Raw genomic sequence first — 16947 nt, forward strand, 5'->3', positions numbered from 1 at the left:
GTAACAGTATAATAATGATACAGATTAACGAAAAGAGAAGTATACAGGTCAAAGGATGCCCAATATTTTGATGTTAGCGCCAGATAGTACGGCATGTTGTTTGTGTACATGCAGGATGTGACTTAACGTTATATTTGAGACTCCTCTGTTAGAGGAATGAGATATAAGAAAGATGAGAATGTTAGAAATACGAATTTAGTGTGCAAAAAGTAAGTACGATACAGTGCCTTCCTTGTTCCCATTACCATCCCACAATGTGAAGTGAGGTAGCTGCTATTGCTACTAAAGGTGAAGATATAGCATAGGACAAAGGGATATCGTGAGGAGAGGTGGAAATGTGAACTGCAGACAGTTGTAAGTAAACAGTAAATAAATCGTAAATTATTCGAGGGCCAATTTTGCTCATAGAAAGGAGGAAATTATAAAGTTATAAATGAGACCAAGAACCAGCAGGTGGGGCATCTGATGACGCATAGCCTACATCATCCAGGTGGTGCCTGTGAGCGAGACTGTCCCGCCCTGGCTACCACCATGTCACTGCTGCTCCTTCATCCAGCCTCCGGCCGCAGCCACTCATCACCATGCTGTGGTAGCAGCGCCCCCCTCCTCCCCTTCCCCCCTCCCCCCTCCCACTTACTCTCATGGGGAATGCCTGTGTCGGCGCATCTCTACTGGTGCCCTCAGGAACGAGGATCAACTCCCATACGCGGACTATCTGTTGCAGATAGCCTGAACTATTTCTGACTGTGATTGTCAATAAAGTGTTCTATCAACTGGTTCACTGCATTCATCATCCGCGCCTCTGCAAACCCCCAACACAGAACTGCTTGCCCACACATTCCGGAAACAGCCTTTTATGGTATGATAGAAAAAGGATTCCCCTTATATTAATAATGACTTGGGTAAATAATTAATGTAGGATTAGAACTAAACTTTTACGCATGTAATATATTCTCCAGTAACTAATTTTAATGCATTACTACATCTTTTAGAGTTCTAATCGTCTGAAATGGTACAGTCTTAGTTGAGGTGAAACTGCAAGCGTGGCATAGTGGTTCAGCTGCAAAAATTACTTCCAGTTGTGGATAATTTTTAATATGCTTGGCCACACAATATTCTTCCATTAATAATTTTAGTGAACTTTCTTCTTTAATTGGAATTGTACTGCTGTATCCATAAAACTTTGCTGAACTTTTGTCACCATGTGAGACTTAGCAAGTTTGGATTACTCCGTCTGTTATGATTTCAACTTCTGATAATAACTAATTTTCCCCCGATCTTTATCCTAAGTGGATACAGTTAATTAAATAATATAGATGTAGTACATACATTAATACATCACAATGTTATCTAGGCTAAATTTCGCTTAAATTCATCATTCAGGTTATTATTTTTAGTGTACTGATTAATCCAATGTATGTAGTTTTCATGAAAGTGTTGCTAATTGAAAGACATAATAATTAAATTTTTTCCTACGGAATGACTTAACAAATATCGAGTGGGGTAATAGGTATTTATGCACTTAGTGACAAAACTAATTATAAAGACCATCGTGTCCGGCGTATGGCTCTGGCGCATTGTACTGATATGCAGCAGTAATTTGAGCTCTAGTTGGCACCACTGTAGCACAACAAGCTGTTAAAAATCGGTTACTTGAAGGACATCTCTGAGCCAGACGCCCTGTAGCGTGCATTCCAATGAACCAAAACTACCTCCATTTGCTACTTCAGTTGTGTCAAGCGAGAGCTCATTGAAGGGTGGAATGGAGGTCTGTTGCGTTTTCTGATGAAAGCTGGTTCTGCCTCGGTTACAGTAACTGCCGTGTGCTGGTTAGAAGGAGGCCAGTTGAGGGCCTGCAACCAACCTGTCTGCGTGCTAGACACACTGGACCTGCACTTGGAGCTATGGTCTCAGCGCGATTTCATAAGACAACAGGAGCACTCTTGCGGTGATCCCACTCACCCTGACTGCAAATCTGTAGGTCAGTCTGGTGATTTGACTTGTTGTGCTGTCATTCATTAACAACATTAAAAAAAAATGGTTGTTCAAATGGCTCTGAGCACTATGGGACTTAAAATCCGAGGTGATCAGACCCCTAGACTTAGAACTACTTAAACCTAACTAACCTAAGGACATCACACACACCTATGCTCGAGGCAGGATTCGAACCTGCGACCGTAGCAGCAGCGCGGTTCCGGACTGAAGCGCCTAGAACCGCTCGGCCACTAACGACATTCCAGGGGATGTTTTCCAACAGGATAACGCTCTCCCACATACCGCTGTTATAACCCAACATGCTCTGCTGAGTGTCGACATGTTGCCTTGTCCTGCTCGATCACCAGATGAGTCTCCAATCGAGCACATATGGGACGTCATCGGTTGACAACTCCAGTGTCTCCCACAAACAGCATTAACCGTCCCTGTATTGCCCGACCAAGTACAGCAGGCATGGAACTCCACCCCAAAAACCGGCAACCGGCAGCTGTACAACACAATGCATGCACATTTGCATGCTTGCATTCAAAATTCTAGCGGTTTTTTTTTTCGTCAGTGTACTTGGTCGTCATCTAAAACAGAGAATGGCGGTCGAGGGATTAAACAAGCAACACATACGTCGAGTCCCAGGTGCGTTCGCACCTCGCAAAATCTGTGTGTGACTGTTTCGCAAAAAGAATGGACTCGAATATCTACCACTTAACATCTGGATTTGTGCAAGGATTGGTTCATCAGCTGATTCTTTCACTGATGTTGTTTTACTGAAAACATTATTGTCTGCAGTGTTCTTCTCATTATGTTACCATTGTGTCAGCCCTTTATTGTGTTCATTGCTTACTGTGTCACTTCATTAAGATGGAGTTGCTAAGTTTATGTTTGTATAATAACTAATTTTTCCCCGATCTTTATCTTACGTGGATACAGGTTTCCACCTATATAAAATGTGTGAATGTACTTGTCCCTCACATCATTTACAGTGCTAATAAATGTGGAAAGAGTCATTTAACTGTAGTAACTGTATACCGTACCACATTTACGCGATCATAGAAAGCAGTTTTCAGCTGTTTCACTAACACATCGAACTAAGAGACTCCGAGAACTTGTCAGGGTATGCAAGTGAGAAGCCGTCAGATATGTAGTCGACATACACACATATTTGCATGCGCTTTTCTCACGGTCACTTAGCGTCCAACCTCTTTCACACCTACACTCCTGGAAATTGAAATAAGTACACCGTGAATTCATTGTCCCAGGAAGGGGAAACTTTATTGACACATTCCTGGGGTCAGATACATCACATGATCACACTGACAGAACCACAGGCACATAGACACAGGCAACAGAGCATGCACAATGTCGGCACTAGTACAGTGTATATCCACCTTTCGCAGCAATGCAGGCTGCTATTCTCCCATGGAGACGATCGTAGAGATGCTGGATGTAGTCCTGTGGATTGGCTTGCCATGCCATTTCCACCTGGCGCCTCAGTTGGACCAGTGTTCGTGCTGGACGTGCAGACCGCGTGAGACGACGCTTCATCCAGTCCCAAACATGCTCAATGGGGGACAGATCCGGAGATCTTGCTGGCCAGGGTAGTTGACTTACACCTTCTAGAGCACGTTGGGTGGCACGGGATACATGCGGACGTGCATTGTCCTGTTGGAACAGCAAATTCCCTTGCCGATCTAGGAATGGTAGAATGATGGGTTCGATGACGGTTTGGATGTACCGTGCACTATTCAGTGTCCCCTCGACGATCACCAGTGGTGTACGGCCAGTGTAGGAGATCGCTCCCCACACCATGATGCCAGGTGTTGGCCCTGTGTGCCTCGGTCGTATGCAGTCCTGATTGTGGCGCTCACCTGCACGGCGCCAAACACGCATACGACCATCATTGGCACCAAGGCAGAAGCGACTCTCATCGCTGAAGACGACACGTCTCCATTCGTCCCTCCATTCACGCCTGTCGCGACACCACTGGAGGCGGGCTGCACGATGTTGGGGCGTGAGCGGAAGACGGCCTAACGATGTGCGGGACCGTAGCCCAGCTTCATGGAGACGGTTGCGAATGGTCCTCGCCGATACCCCAGGAGCAACAGTGTCCCTAATTTGCTGGGAAGTGGCGGTGCGGTCCCCTACGGCACTGCGTAGGATCCTACGGTCTTGGCGTGCATCCGTGCGTCGCTGCGGTCCGGTCCCAGGTCGACGGGCACGTGCACCTTCCGCCGACCACTGGCGACAACATCGATGTACTGTGGAGACCCCACGCCCCACGTGTTGAGCAATTCGGCGGTACGTCCACCCGGCCTCCCGCATGCCCACTATACGCCCTCGCTCAAAGTCCGTCAACTGCACAAACGGTTCACGTCCACGCTGTCGCGGCATGCTACCAGTGTTAAAGACTGCGATGGAGCTCCGTATGCCACGGAAAACTGGCTGACACTGACGGCGGCGGTGCACAAATGCTGCGCAGCTAGCGCCATTCGACGGCCAGCACCGCGGTTCCTGGTGTGTCCGCTGTGCCGTGCGTGTGATCATTGCTTGTACAGCCCTCTCGCAGTGTCCGGAGCAAGTATGGTGGGTCTGACACATCGGTGTCAATGTGTTCTTTTTTCCATTTCCAGGAGTGTAACTTCAGACTCCCTACTCACTGCAGAATTACCACCACTCAGACTATACCTCTGATTTTATACAATGCTTGCATTCGTGACATTGCCAGTGTGTTTTCTTGCAAACGCTATAATACTGTTTTTAGTCTTTTAAGAGAAAGTCATTTCGTAATATTACAACTGCCTGCGCCTGTCTTTCGACAACCCATGAACAGATATTTTCAAGATCTGGTGAGATTGCTGGCCAGAGCAATAGCCGAACAACCTCTATACATTTGCATGCTTGCATTCAACATTTTAGCGGTTACACCTGTTATTAATTTACCAGCATTTCACACTTGCAGTGGCTTATCTCGCACTTACGTTAACCTGTGATCTTGCAATTCTAATCACTTATCTAATCTATGGGGGTGTTTTCCAACAGGATAACGCTCTCCCACATAGCGCTATTCTAACTCAACATGCTCTGCTCAGTGTCGACATGCTGCCTTGGCCTGCTCGATCATCAGATCTGTCTCCAATCGAGCACATATGGAACATAATCGGATGACAACCCCAGCATCATCCACAAAGCATTAAGTGTCCCTGTACTGCCCGACCAAGTGCAACAGGCATGGAATTCCACCCCACAAACTGACAACTAGCACCTGTACAACACAAAGTATGCACATCTGCATGCTTGCATTCACCATTCTAGTGGTTACACCCGTCATTAATTTACCAGCATTTCATATTTGCAATGGCTTTTTTCCCAATTACGTCACAATGATTATATGATTTCAGTAGCTACTTAGTCACAACCTCGCAGTGCCGAGTAAGAATTTTTTGCAGCTATGGACAGCTGGAAGTCTGGGCAAGCTGAGTGCGGACTACAGGTAACTCTTTTATGGTTATTTTCAGGTTACTTATGTCAGTAATTCACAGGCCAAAAAGTATTAGAACAAAAACTGAGAATTTAATACGAAACCTAACCACACACCTCGCCGCAACAGTTCTGTGCCTTTTTACAGTCCATAGATTTTCTTTCCTTGGTGCAATCTAACGATCTGGCTTATTTCTGTTTCTGCGGACCTGAGGAAAGACTGCGGTTATTTGTCACACAATGTTATAATCTACTTTGAAATAGAATATGTAGGTCGTTAATACGTGATCTATACCAGCTGTAATGCCTCAAACACTGACTGACGGCTGGGGTAGCAGAGCAACAACCGAAACCAAACTGCAGTTACTGGCCCATGCTCTGCCATCTCAGCAGCATCAGCTGACATGGCTTCTGCAGCTGGCGCTTCCGCATGAGAGGTGTCAAGTGAACTCCCACTGCATGATCGACTGACCTATCAATTATGCCACACCAAGCCATCGAGTCCACTCCATGTATTTTGACACGGCCTCGATGTGGGGACCTTCCAGAACTGTCTGCACTTGGAAACAGGATTTAAACCACCAGGACCAACCTGTCAGTAAGTCATCACAGCTGGGCCATCCCATGAAGCACAGACAGAGTTGGTTGTCGCCACATCTATGACACAGCCTCTGCCGGCCACAGACAACGAATGCTGCCTGAGTATCCAGCCCACACACAGGGAGGTCGCCTCGCTCCCGCGGCACTTCTTCTCAATCGTCAGCTGCCGTCTACCAGCATGCTGTGGAAGACAGGCTGCTGTCATTCACAGGAAATGACTGCGTCGTCGCGCCTGTAGCGCTGTGCTGGGGTCAGAGGATCGCTTCCCATCATGAGCAGTCAGTCTGTTTCAGGTGTGCTGAACAATATCTGTTCGTGTTCGTGAATTATATTCACAGTTGTGAATGTGGACAACTATCAGCTGTACAAGGGAGTGACGACAATAAAAATTGTGCCGGACTGGGACTCGAATCCGAATTTCCCAATTTATGCGAGTGGTCGCCTTAACTGCTTTGGCTACCTATGCACAACCCACGGCTATACCCATGCTTCCACATGTCATTACTCCTGCATCACAGCATGTACTCGTTCACACATTATGTAATTTCCATGCAGGAGAGGACATTTTAATTGACAGTCGAAGATTCATAACAGCTGTAGTCGCTGTAGTGTCTGTTTCTTCTGACATGACGCATGTCCAAAGGAACATCGCGTAGTTCTTCTTAACAAAATAGGCACTATAATATTGTAATAATGTAGTCTGTCGACTGACTGACTGCCTTCTTCGCCTGCTCCATCGCCAACCTCCAACAGAGAACCACTCGCACACTCCTACCCTGCAGTAAAACCCAACTGCTAAATTTGTAAGAATGGAGCACGTGAAGGAATTAGTGGTACCAATAGTACAATTTCCGAAATAGCACGCATTATTCCACTGCCAGGTGAACAATTCTCGATGGAAATGAACGAAGAGTACAGAGCTTTCATGTTTTACTGAAAAGCACATTAATTAAGGGGCATGCATTGAACGATTTTTCTATTTATAACTCGCTATTGTTGAATTTATGGAGGAAAAAGGAGTACAGGAAAGAAAATTAAATCAATCAGAATGGATTGCACAGCTCGCATTTTAAGTAGATGTGTCTGCCCTTGTGCCCACGGTAAGACATTGGAAAGTGAGAAACATCTTCTTTCTGATTTGATGGGGATGAATTTAACCGAAAATCGCTTTGTAGAAGGAACACACACTGACAAAAACAGCCCATTTCCCTCACTGGCGTTAAATGAAAGGTGAAGTTCGAAGTACGAGGCGTGTTTTTTAAGTAATTACCGTTTTGAAATTAAAAAAGACGTGCTAAGATATCTCAATAATTTTATTTTACATGAAAGCCTGTACCTTAATCTACTTTTCTACATCATTTACGTCAATATTGAGGCACTTGTCATAACTTTATACCAGTTTTTGAATACCCTCCTCACAGAAGTCTGCCGTCTGACTTGTTAACCACTGCAACACCACTGTTTTGACTTCGTCATCGTCTTGAAGACGCTGGCCGCCCAGGTGTTTCTTCAAGTGCAGGAACAGATGGTAGTCACTAGGCGCAAGATTGTGGAAGATGTGATGAGATCTTTGGTGTGATTCGCCACATGCAGACGGGCATTGTCCTGCAGCAAAACGATGCCCCTGCTCAACTTGCCACTTCTTTTGTTCTGAATTGAACGGCGCAGATTGTGCAATGTCTTACAGTAAGCTGTTGAATTGATTGTCTCAGTACGAGGCAGAAATTCCACAAGCAATACTCCTTTTCTGTCCCAAAAAATTGTCACATGATTTTCTGGGCAGAAATTGTTTGCTTAAACTTCACTTTTCTGGGTGAATCTGAATGCCGCCTTTAGGAAAGTCATCCCGCAAGGAGTAAATCGTAAGGCGTCTGTTTTCTCTCACCTTATTGTTCACATCCTGCACCAAACTTTCAATAACAACCGAAGGACGCCCACTCCGTTGTTCATCATGCACATTTGTTGCTTGGATTCTGGTGTGACGTTACAGGCGATGAAACATCAGTGGCCTACGTCACACCAGAATCAAAGCAACAGTCCATGGAATGGACGACTCATCCTGTTGGAACTGCTAAGTCAAAAAGACCGTAGACTACCTGACACTTCGTTGATTTCATCACACACCCCAATTTTGCCTTGAAAATGATGGGCTACGGTCGCAGGTTCGAATCCTGCCTCGGGCATGGATGTTTGTGATGTCCTTAGGTTAGTTAGGTTTAACTAGTTCTAAGTTCTAGGGGACTAATGACCTCAGCAGTTGAGTCCCATAGTGCTCAGAGCCATTTGAACCATTTTGAAAATGATGGGTGATACATGTCGATGTATTGGCGGTTATCGAAGACGTCACCCAGCAGCATTCCTGTAAGTTCTTTGAATGAAGAATGCTTCATACTGATTCCGCGCACAAATATAAGTGCTGTATAGTGGTTAGATGTACTCTAATGAAGCCTCCTCATGACCATGTTGTCAGAGCACTTTCGTGAGTGCCTAGCCATGCTCTAATTTCCAGTACAAAAAATCACCTCACACACTAGCCGAGATGAAAACGGCTCTGAAAAGTAAACCATCGCCGCATCTTTCGTTCGTCTTGAGGATGCTGATCCAAGTTCTATGTCATACTAATTTGAATGTTAGCAAGTGCTAGTTAAATATTTGTGTGGTTTTGGGGTTCCACCAAACTAAAGTAATTTATCAAGTGCCCCATGTCCCTAAAAGTATGGGATCGGCTGTGTAATGGGTTTTACTGCAGGGTAGGAGTGTGCGAGTGGTTCTCTGTTGGAGGTTGGCGATGGAGCAGGCGAAGAAGGCAGTCAGATAGTCGACTAAAAACATTATTACGATATTATAGGGCCTGTTTTGTTAAGAAGAACTTCACAGTCGGCTTTACTCACGATTATCGGAGGCATCTTAAACACTCAGTACACAACGTAAACAAGGAAGAATCAGACTGTAATGGCGTCAGTGCGTAGACAACATATTAGGTAGCCAGTGCGTATGCACAGAACGCCGACCACCGCAGCGCTGCGGCCGCGGTTTGACAAAACGGTACTTACTTTAAAAAACACGCCTCGTATTAATTGTGGTCTTGAAAGAAACGCGAGCACTGCTTTCTAAACGTTCTGACGACATTGCCAATTTTATATTTGTTTTCGAGACCGTTTCCCGCTTCAGTTGAAAGCGCGCCTGTGCGTGTGCAGATGTAACTGAAGGATCTGCAAGGTAATTCTCGTATAAAAGAGAAACCCCTTTAATGTTAAAACTGTCCAGGACATGTACATTGCTATCTTCAGGTAGAGTTTCCACACCTCCATAATAAGGTTGCGAAAATGCTACAATACTTCGACCGACATAAATGTGCAGGAAAGATATTTTTTCAATTATGCAACGCAATAAGTCACGATTACGTGGCAACCTGAGTGCGAAAATTATGAAATTGTCTGCGTCCGTTCATATGCCGACAGTCTGTACCACGTGAAAATTATATTATGCCTTCAACATGCCAAAAATAATTTTAAAATGCTGAAAATTTGTGATGTATCATGTTGAGAAATGTGAAACATAAAATAAAGTCGTATGCCGTGCGACTGCATTGCCATTTAAATGTGAACTGTTCCCTCTTCCCCCTCCTCGCACTCACACTGCTTTGTGTGAAAGGGTCGATGGGCGGGGGGCGGGGGGGGGGGGGGGGAGGGCAGCTTGCTAACCAGGCTGAGTGAGCGAGCCGAATTCTTAGCCACGCCTCTCCTACAGCATATAAAAACAGTGTTTATGGCGTGCACTTCCAGCTATTGGGATAGTATTATTAAGGAAGCTGTTAGGATTAAATATCAAGTGTCATAAATACAGATGGAGGTTTTTGCTTAAATACTGTTTGGAATTGTACTCTGTCACTGGTTAAATGCAACCTGCTGAACCGTTGGTAATTAACCCATTAAGTACCAGTGTCCTATTTTGAGGACAGAGCACATATTTCTTTATAAATACACAATAAATTATTAACTTGCAAATATAAGTCATTTGTTGATGCTTTTTATAACAAATGTATGCTTACAGGAAATTAAAAGCAATAAATCCTACCATTAATTGATTATTGAATACTAAGGCACACTTTTCGTTACTACAGGTATTTACTTTATCGACAATTTAGTAATATTTGAAATATGTGGCAAAGATCTTTTTGTGATTATTTATAGTCAACAATATGTCTTTTAAACTACTTGCATTGTTAGCTCAATTGGAGCTATATTCATTGTTTTCCATTGTTATAAAATTTGCTGTACTCGAAACATGACACTGGGACTTGGTGTTATCATTTCAGTTATTTGTATTGCTGCACGTTCGAATACGAAACTCTGCTACTGCTAATGTATTTTCTTTTTTGGACGTGGTAATTTTACCAGATTTTGTTGCTGAGGTAAGTAACGACCCCTCTTTTATATATGAGTCGCTTAGATGCAAAACTGTCCATGTCCACTTTTTAAAAAAATTGAGTTGGCAACTCTGGATTGTAGAGCATGACTTTTTACACGTGCTTGAAATGCTATTTATGCTCAAAGCTCTCCATGTCCTATGGAAAACAGCTCACGAAAAGTGTGGTTAGATTCAAAACTGTCCATGTCCATCAGTAAGTTGGGTGCAAAACTTGCCTTGTCCCTTTTGACAAATCGCATTGAAGGCTGGGGTCATGTGACTGTAATACAAGATGGCTACCATAAGCATGTAAACATTGTACTTGTGTGGTCTCTTGCAGCTGTTTATTCTGAAAGTTAAACACATGCAGTTGGCAGATGTTCATAAGAGAACTGATGGGAGACTAAATAGTCAAAGCAGTGCAAAGTACAAATCCATTACAAAAACTATCTTCCATACAGAACATAACAGCAGTGATGGTACTGACAGTCAGGATAAAAGAGTGAACTAGAGGGAACGTGAATCCCTGTCGTGGTACATGACATTACTAGGTTCCAGCAGGTCAGGGGTATCAGTTGAATCAGAATGCCTAGCAGGAGAAGATGAAGACATTGTTCCAGATATGATGTATTAAGTGGATTGCAGTTTGTCAGTTGTTTCACCATGTACGTTCAGAAATATTAAAAGAAATTAAAACTGAATACACAGTTTTATGTTCAAAACTGTCCATGTCCATTTCAGTTGCATGCAAATGTGGCCATCTGAAAAGTCAGATGCAAAACTTTCTAAGTCCATTTTTATTTTGCTTATATCTTACATGCATTGAGTTCCTGATTTTTTTCAATAGCCCAAATGGTTTTGTACTAATCCATACTTATGTATACAACATACAGTGTAGGGCAGTGTGTATTTACCCAGTGAAAACAGTTTTTCCACTTTTTCTCAAAACCGGTTAAGGAGGACATGGACAGTTTTGCATCTAGGCGACTCATATGAAGTTACTTTGAAATTTACAGCGTATTATGTAAGTATATTTATGAATATGTTACCCATTATTAAATAATACAGTTCCAGATGGACAGTGGTATTTACACATTCCCTTTTCTGTAGTTCGTGCTAATGTATTATTCTTTCGTTTCACTTTATTTTATTACATTTTATTTCATTTCATTTTATATAGATTATAATGGCCTTCAGACGAGATAGATACCTCACTAACGAAGAAATAGAAGAAATGATAAACAGTGACGCATTCTATAATGCGGTGTCAGATGATCAGGACCATATTGATATCACCGTATGTCCTCCTGAAGCAGACTGTATGACCGACGAAGAAGAAGGTCCAGACGATGTTACTGGAACAGTGGAAGTCTCATATGTGCCAGGTGCTATTGAATTACATTATGTTGCATCAGAGAATAACGAAGAAACTATATGTAAAACTTCACTGCCAAGTACATCCCAAGTTTCCAGAAGTAAATCGAAGAAGAGACGTCTTACTGATGAGAAAAGCAATTGGAAAAAGACACCTACAGTTTATACAAAGCTGTCTCAAACTAGTGAGCATGACATCAGCACAAAGAGAGAGGAATTGAAGGAACAACTTTCTTCCTTGAATCCGAAGGAGATGTTTGAAGAACTGATGAACGAAAACATGTACGAGTTCGTAGTGAAAGAAACTGTGAGATATGCAGTAAATATGAAGAATATGCAGAATTTTATCCTCACAGTTGAAGAAGTGAAGGTCTTTGTCGGATTTCTTCTTTTTGCTGGCTACCATAAGCTCCCTGCTGAGAAGCTATACTGGTCTGAAGATGAAGATGTTGGCATACCAATTATAAAGACAGCTACGTCAAGGAATAAATATCAGAAGTTGAAAACATTGCTTCATTTTCAAGATAATGACTTAGCCAATGAAAACAAACACGATCGCGGATTCAAAATTAGACCTCTCTTGAAAATGATAAATGAATCTTTTCAAAAATTTGCAATGTTTGAAGAAAATTTGTCAATTGACGAAATGATAGTCAAATACTAGGGACGAAGTCGGCTGAAACAGTTTATCCGAGGCAAACCTATTAGATTTGGCTATAAGTTGTGGTCTCTTTGTGGAGCAATGGCTCCTGTTTTAAATTTGATTTATACTGTGGAAAGACTCCAGAAGGGATGACCTACTATTGGGATCAAGAGTAGTCCTAAACATGCTGGACTGCATTGAAAAAAACCGAGAATCATTGCGTGTACTTTGACAATTTCTTCACTAGTAGAGATCTTCTGATTCATCTGAGAAATTTGGATTTTCGAGTAACTGGGACTGTCAGAGAGAATCGAGTTGGTGACTGTCCATTACTGAGCAGCAACGAACTGATAAGGACAGTTCGAGGAAACTATGACCACCAGTTCGACAGGAATGGTGAAGTCTTATTTGTTCGATGGCACAACAGATGTGCTACAATTGGTACAAATTTCGACAAAGTTGAACCTCTGGGAGCAGCTACGCGGTACAGTAGACAAGCAAGTAAGAAGACACAAGTGCAACAACCTGCCGTTTAGAAGTCGTATAACGCGTACATGGAAGGTGTTGACAACCATGACTGGTTAGTTGGAAAATATGCCACAGTAATTAGAGGGAAAAAATGTTACTGGGTTCTATTTACACGTATGACGGAAATGGCCCTCGTAAATGCATGGCTCTTTTACAGACTAGTACTTGGGAAAAATGCAATGGATTTACTGGATTTCAGACTTGCTGTTACAGTTACATACCTGAAATTGGACACTTGAAGACCGAATATTGGACGTTCAATGGAATACCCATCAATTCAGTTGAGAGTGATACCAGACATCAGGTTTGATGGATTTGGTCATATAATTGACAAACGAAGCACGCAAGAAGATGTGTAAGAGCTAAATGCAACGGGAAACCAAAAACATATTGTGTTAAATGCCGTGTAACACTATGTGTGAAGTGTTTTGTACCATTTCACAAGAAATAAATAGTTAAGACTTGAATACAGTTTAGCATGCTATACGATACTGTTAGATCCCAGCGTGCTATTTTGAGGACAGCCATTATATCAGCATGTATAAATATTCTTTGGCTATTTTTGTACTTATTGTGGTTCATACACTATGTACATTATAATTAAAGAATAAAAAATCAATTTAAAAAAATTAATTTGGGGCTTAATGGGTTAATATTCGTTATCGATAACTTCTGACATTGGTTGGTTGGTTGATTTGGTTAACAGGACCAAACATCGAGCTCATCAGCCCCATAGGATTAGAGCAGGATGAGGAAGGAAGATGGCCGTTCCCTTTCAAAGGAACCATCCCGGTTCAAAATGGCTCTGAGCACTATGGGACTTAACTTCTTAGGTCATCAGTCCCCTAGAACTTAGAACTACTTAAACCTAACTAACCTAAGGACATCACACACACCCATGCCCGAGTCAGGATTCGAACCTGCGTCCGTAGCGGTCGCGCGGTTCCAGACTGTAGCGCGTAGAACCGCTCGGCCACCCTGGCCGGCCGAACCATCCCGGCATTTGCCTGAAGCGATTTAGGGAAATCACGGGGAACCTAAATCAGGATGGCTGGACGCGGGTTCTTATCTGACGAGAGTTTAAATTTCCTTGCACTGCGCTCTCTCGTTGCATTTGTGCTTTGAAAATACGGTATGTTTACCTGTCGAGATATCGCCGGTTGTCGAAGACGTAAACCGCTTGCGTTCCGTAAGTTGTATCAACATTTTATACCCTGGGAAAAACTCAGTTTTCACAGCTGTTTACCTGTACGACGTCTGCAAGTATCGACAGCGACAGGGCGGTCCCTAACCGACAGGAAGACACATATATTGGAAGACACATGTACCTGCGGTCAGCGCTTTAAAACACAGGGAAACAAGCTCTGCGGACAGCTGCAACCGCAGTGTGTTTTTCCAATCTTATGTCGAGAGAACTGCCTCATCTGCGCACTCTCATTCAGCGCTCGAGAATTCTGTGCACAGCGCCACGCCACTGAAAGCTGGGAAAGGAGAAACCATTTTCATATACTACATGTTACGACATCACTTCAGTTTCTGAACAAATGACAACCGCTCTAAAGTCCATCAACACACAAACATAATTTCTTGCGTGAATTCTTCTGCAACACCTCACAGTTTCTTTTTGCACTGAGTACGGCTGCTGAGTCTTCACACTTTTAGGACCATGCAAGCCTTAATAAATTACGTTCATTTGGCTGAATCCCAACACAAGACAAATACTTATTGGTAATATTGAAAATCAGTATGAAGTATAGATTCTGCTTATTATAATTTTTAAAAAGTAGATTCCACTGTGTGAAGGATCCAGATGAACAGATTGTAGATAAAATAAAGGATTACTTATCAAAAAATTTATTTCAAAGTATTTTCTTATTCTTGGGTTACGTATTCAGATATAAACAGGATATTTAAAAAGAAACATTTTTACAGGAGGTGGTACTGGTAAAAGCTAGAAAAAAGTCAACTACTGTTTTCTTTTTTACAACTCGTTTCAGCTACCAGTGTACCACGGTTCTCGTTTTATGCTGTGCTGGTGTCGTCTGCCACTTCTGGTCTTCATGGTGAAGTTTAGTAGCTGTTTACTTGTTACTACCTTGATCTTTTCTGTTAGTCCAGTATTCCTTAATTTTCCTGCTGAACTCGAAATCGCGTTCCTCAGAATACTTCCTGATCTGATAGTGGTTAACTTCTGTAAGGAATGTTAAGGAGGGTCTTCTTTCAATAGCTAAATGGTAGCCACCGTTGTTGGTTATTATGTCTTGCCTAATATTATATTCAACAAGGTCTTTATTTGGTCCATCATATTTCGGGCTTGCAGCCGGATCACGTTGACATCTTGGCACGATATTTCGGCTAACAAACATGCAGCCATCTTCAGGTGAGTACTCACCTGAAGATGGCTGCATGTTTGTTAGCCGAAATATCGTGCCAAGATGTCAACGTGATCCGGCTGCAAGCCCGAAATATGATGGACCAATCAATACGCCGGGAAAATTTCAAGATACACAGGTCTTCATTTGTTTGATCCACAGGGATTCATTGATTTTATCCTCGTTGGTTACTTTGAAGATCTTGTAGGTCAGCCCACGGGGTCCATTCTCTACAGGTGGCCATAGAAAGCTAGCCATCTTCTTCTGAAGGTATCGGTGACCTTTTCCTGGAGTTGGTTGAGTCCAGATTAGGTTTGTACCATCGTCTCTCATCTGGTAGGATCCTTGGTAGTATCTTTCGCAGGAATTTCCCTTGTTGTAATTCAAGAATTCTTATTTAGTTCTTCTTGGTTAAGGATAGGCACTCCGCTGCATAGAGAGCTGACAGTCTGACTTCTGTCTTAAAAGTGTCTGCATACATATTTTCCTCGAACATAGTATGCCGTATCTACTCTTACGATTTTGGCTCTCTTGATACGGTTGGTGGGGCTAACTCTCTTCGTCCTAGGGGCGTCTTTAATACTGGTAATGATTTTGGTCCTTCCGATGTTGATCAATAGACCTGCTTCCCCTGCTATTAAATGCAGCACTCGGAGTTGCATAGAATCGTGTTGCATGTTGTTTTCCGGAAAATTCACAACATTATTATTTGTGTTAGTAATTATAATTATCCTCACAATAATGTATCCGATGTAGATAACTGGACCACGATGGTATGTGCAGTTCCTGGTTCGGTTTAAGTGATGGCCTTAATGCTCTAATGTGCTCTGGCTAAATAAGACAGCAACTAAACAAATAAAATATGAGGATATGTCCGAAATCAAATACTTATTGAGATATGGGTCATTCTGCCCTATGATAGAAATCTGTTTGTTCACACTACTTCTTGCAGATACAGAAGTAATGTAGGTGCTCAACTTGGTTATCATTCGTTCTTACACTTCTTTTAGTCCACCTCCTCAAACAATCGTGAACTCATGCAAACACACCTGCTCGCTGCCTTCGGATTTGGTCACACGCGTCAGACACTTCTTCTGGTAATGTGTGCTCGTTGCCCATAGCTGTGAAATAGACATGAATTTAAAGGATTAAGGTCAGATGAAAGTGGGGACCATTCTACTGCAAGTCTTTGATCAATCCATTGCTCATACACTTTGTGTTACTTACTATTGAACGAGGCGTGTAAAATCAGGTGCTGCTTCCATCGCACATAAAACACGTTCATTGTCTTTCTTCAGGGGTTACGCTCTCCAATAACAGAGTTAATTTGTCAGGCAGAAATATGTAACAAACAGCATCTTTTAATTTGTATGGGAAAGTGTTGGCCCCATGAGTCTGTCAACCACAATTCCCGGTCACTTATTGACACTAACTGCAAACTTGATGCCTTGCTTCTACTATCGCTCGCTGATTTGCCTCTCTCCACTTGTAGTTATGGTAGTAATCTATCATCTCACTCCATGTGAGCCCCACTAAATCCGTAAATATAAGGGG

At 42.8% G+C, this 16947-nt stretch overlaps 1 protein-coding gene across 1 annotated transcript; it reads left to right on the plus strand.

Annotated features, from left to right (window-relative positions):
* Positions 1-11662: 11662 nt before the first annotated feature.
* LOC124770613 (piggyBac transposable element-derived protein 2-like) lies at positions 11663-12514 on the plus strand. The gene has a single exon (XM_047249217.1). The coding sequence runs from the start codon at positions 11663-11665 to the stop codon at positions 12512-12514; it is 852 nt and encodes a 283-aa protein (XP_047105173.1).
* The last annotated feature ends 4433 nt before the right edge of the window (positions 12515-16947 follow it).

Source organism: Schistocerca piceifrons, chromosome 1 (assembly GCF_021461385.2).
Source record: "Schistocerca piceifrons isolate TAMUIC-IGC-003096 chromosome 1, iqSchPice1.1, whole genome shotgun sequence".
In the NCBI taxonomy this organism is placed as follows: Eukaryota; Metazoa; Arthropoda; class Insecta; order Orthoptera; family Acrididae; genus Schistocerca; species Schistocerca piceifrons.

Bases quoted from the DNA above. Each gene is read 5' to 3' on its own strand.
- LOC124770613 (XM_047249217.1), top strand. From the start codon at position 11,663: ATGGCCTTCAGACGAGATAGATACCTCACTAACGAAGAAATAGAAGAA.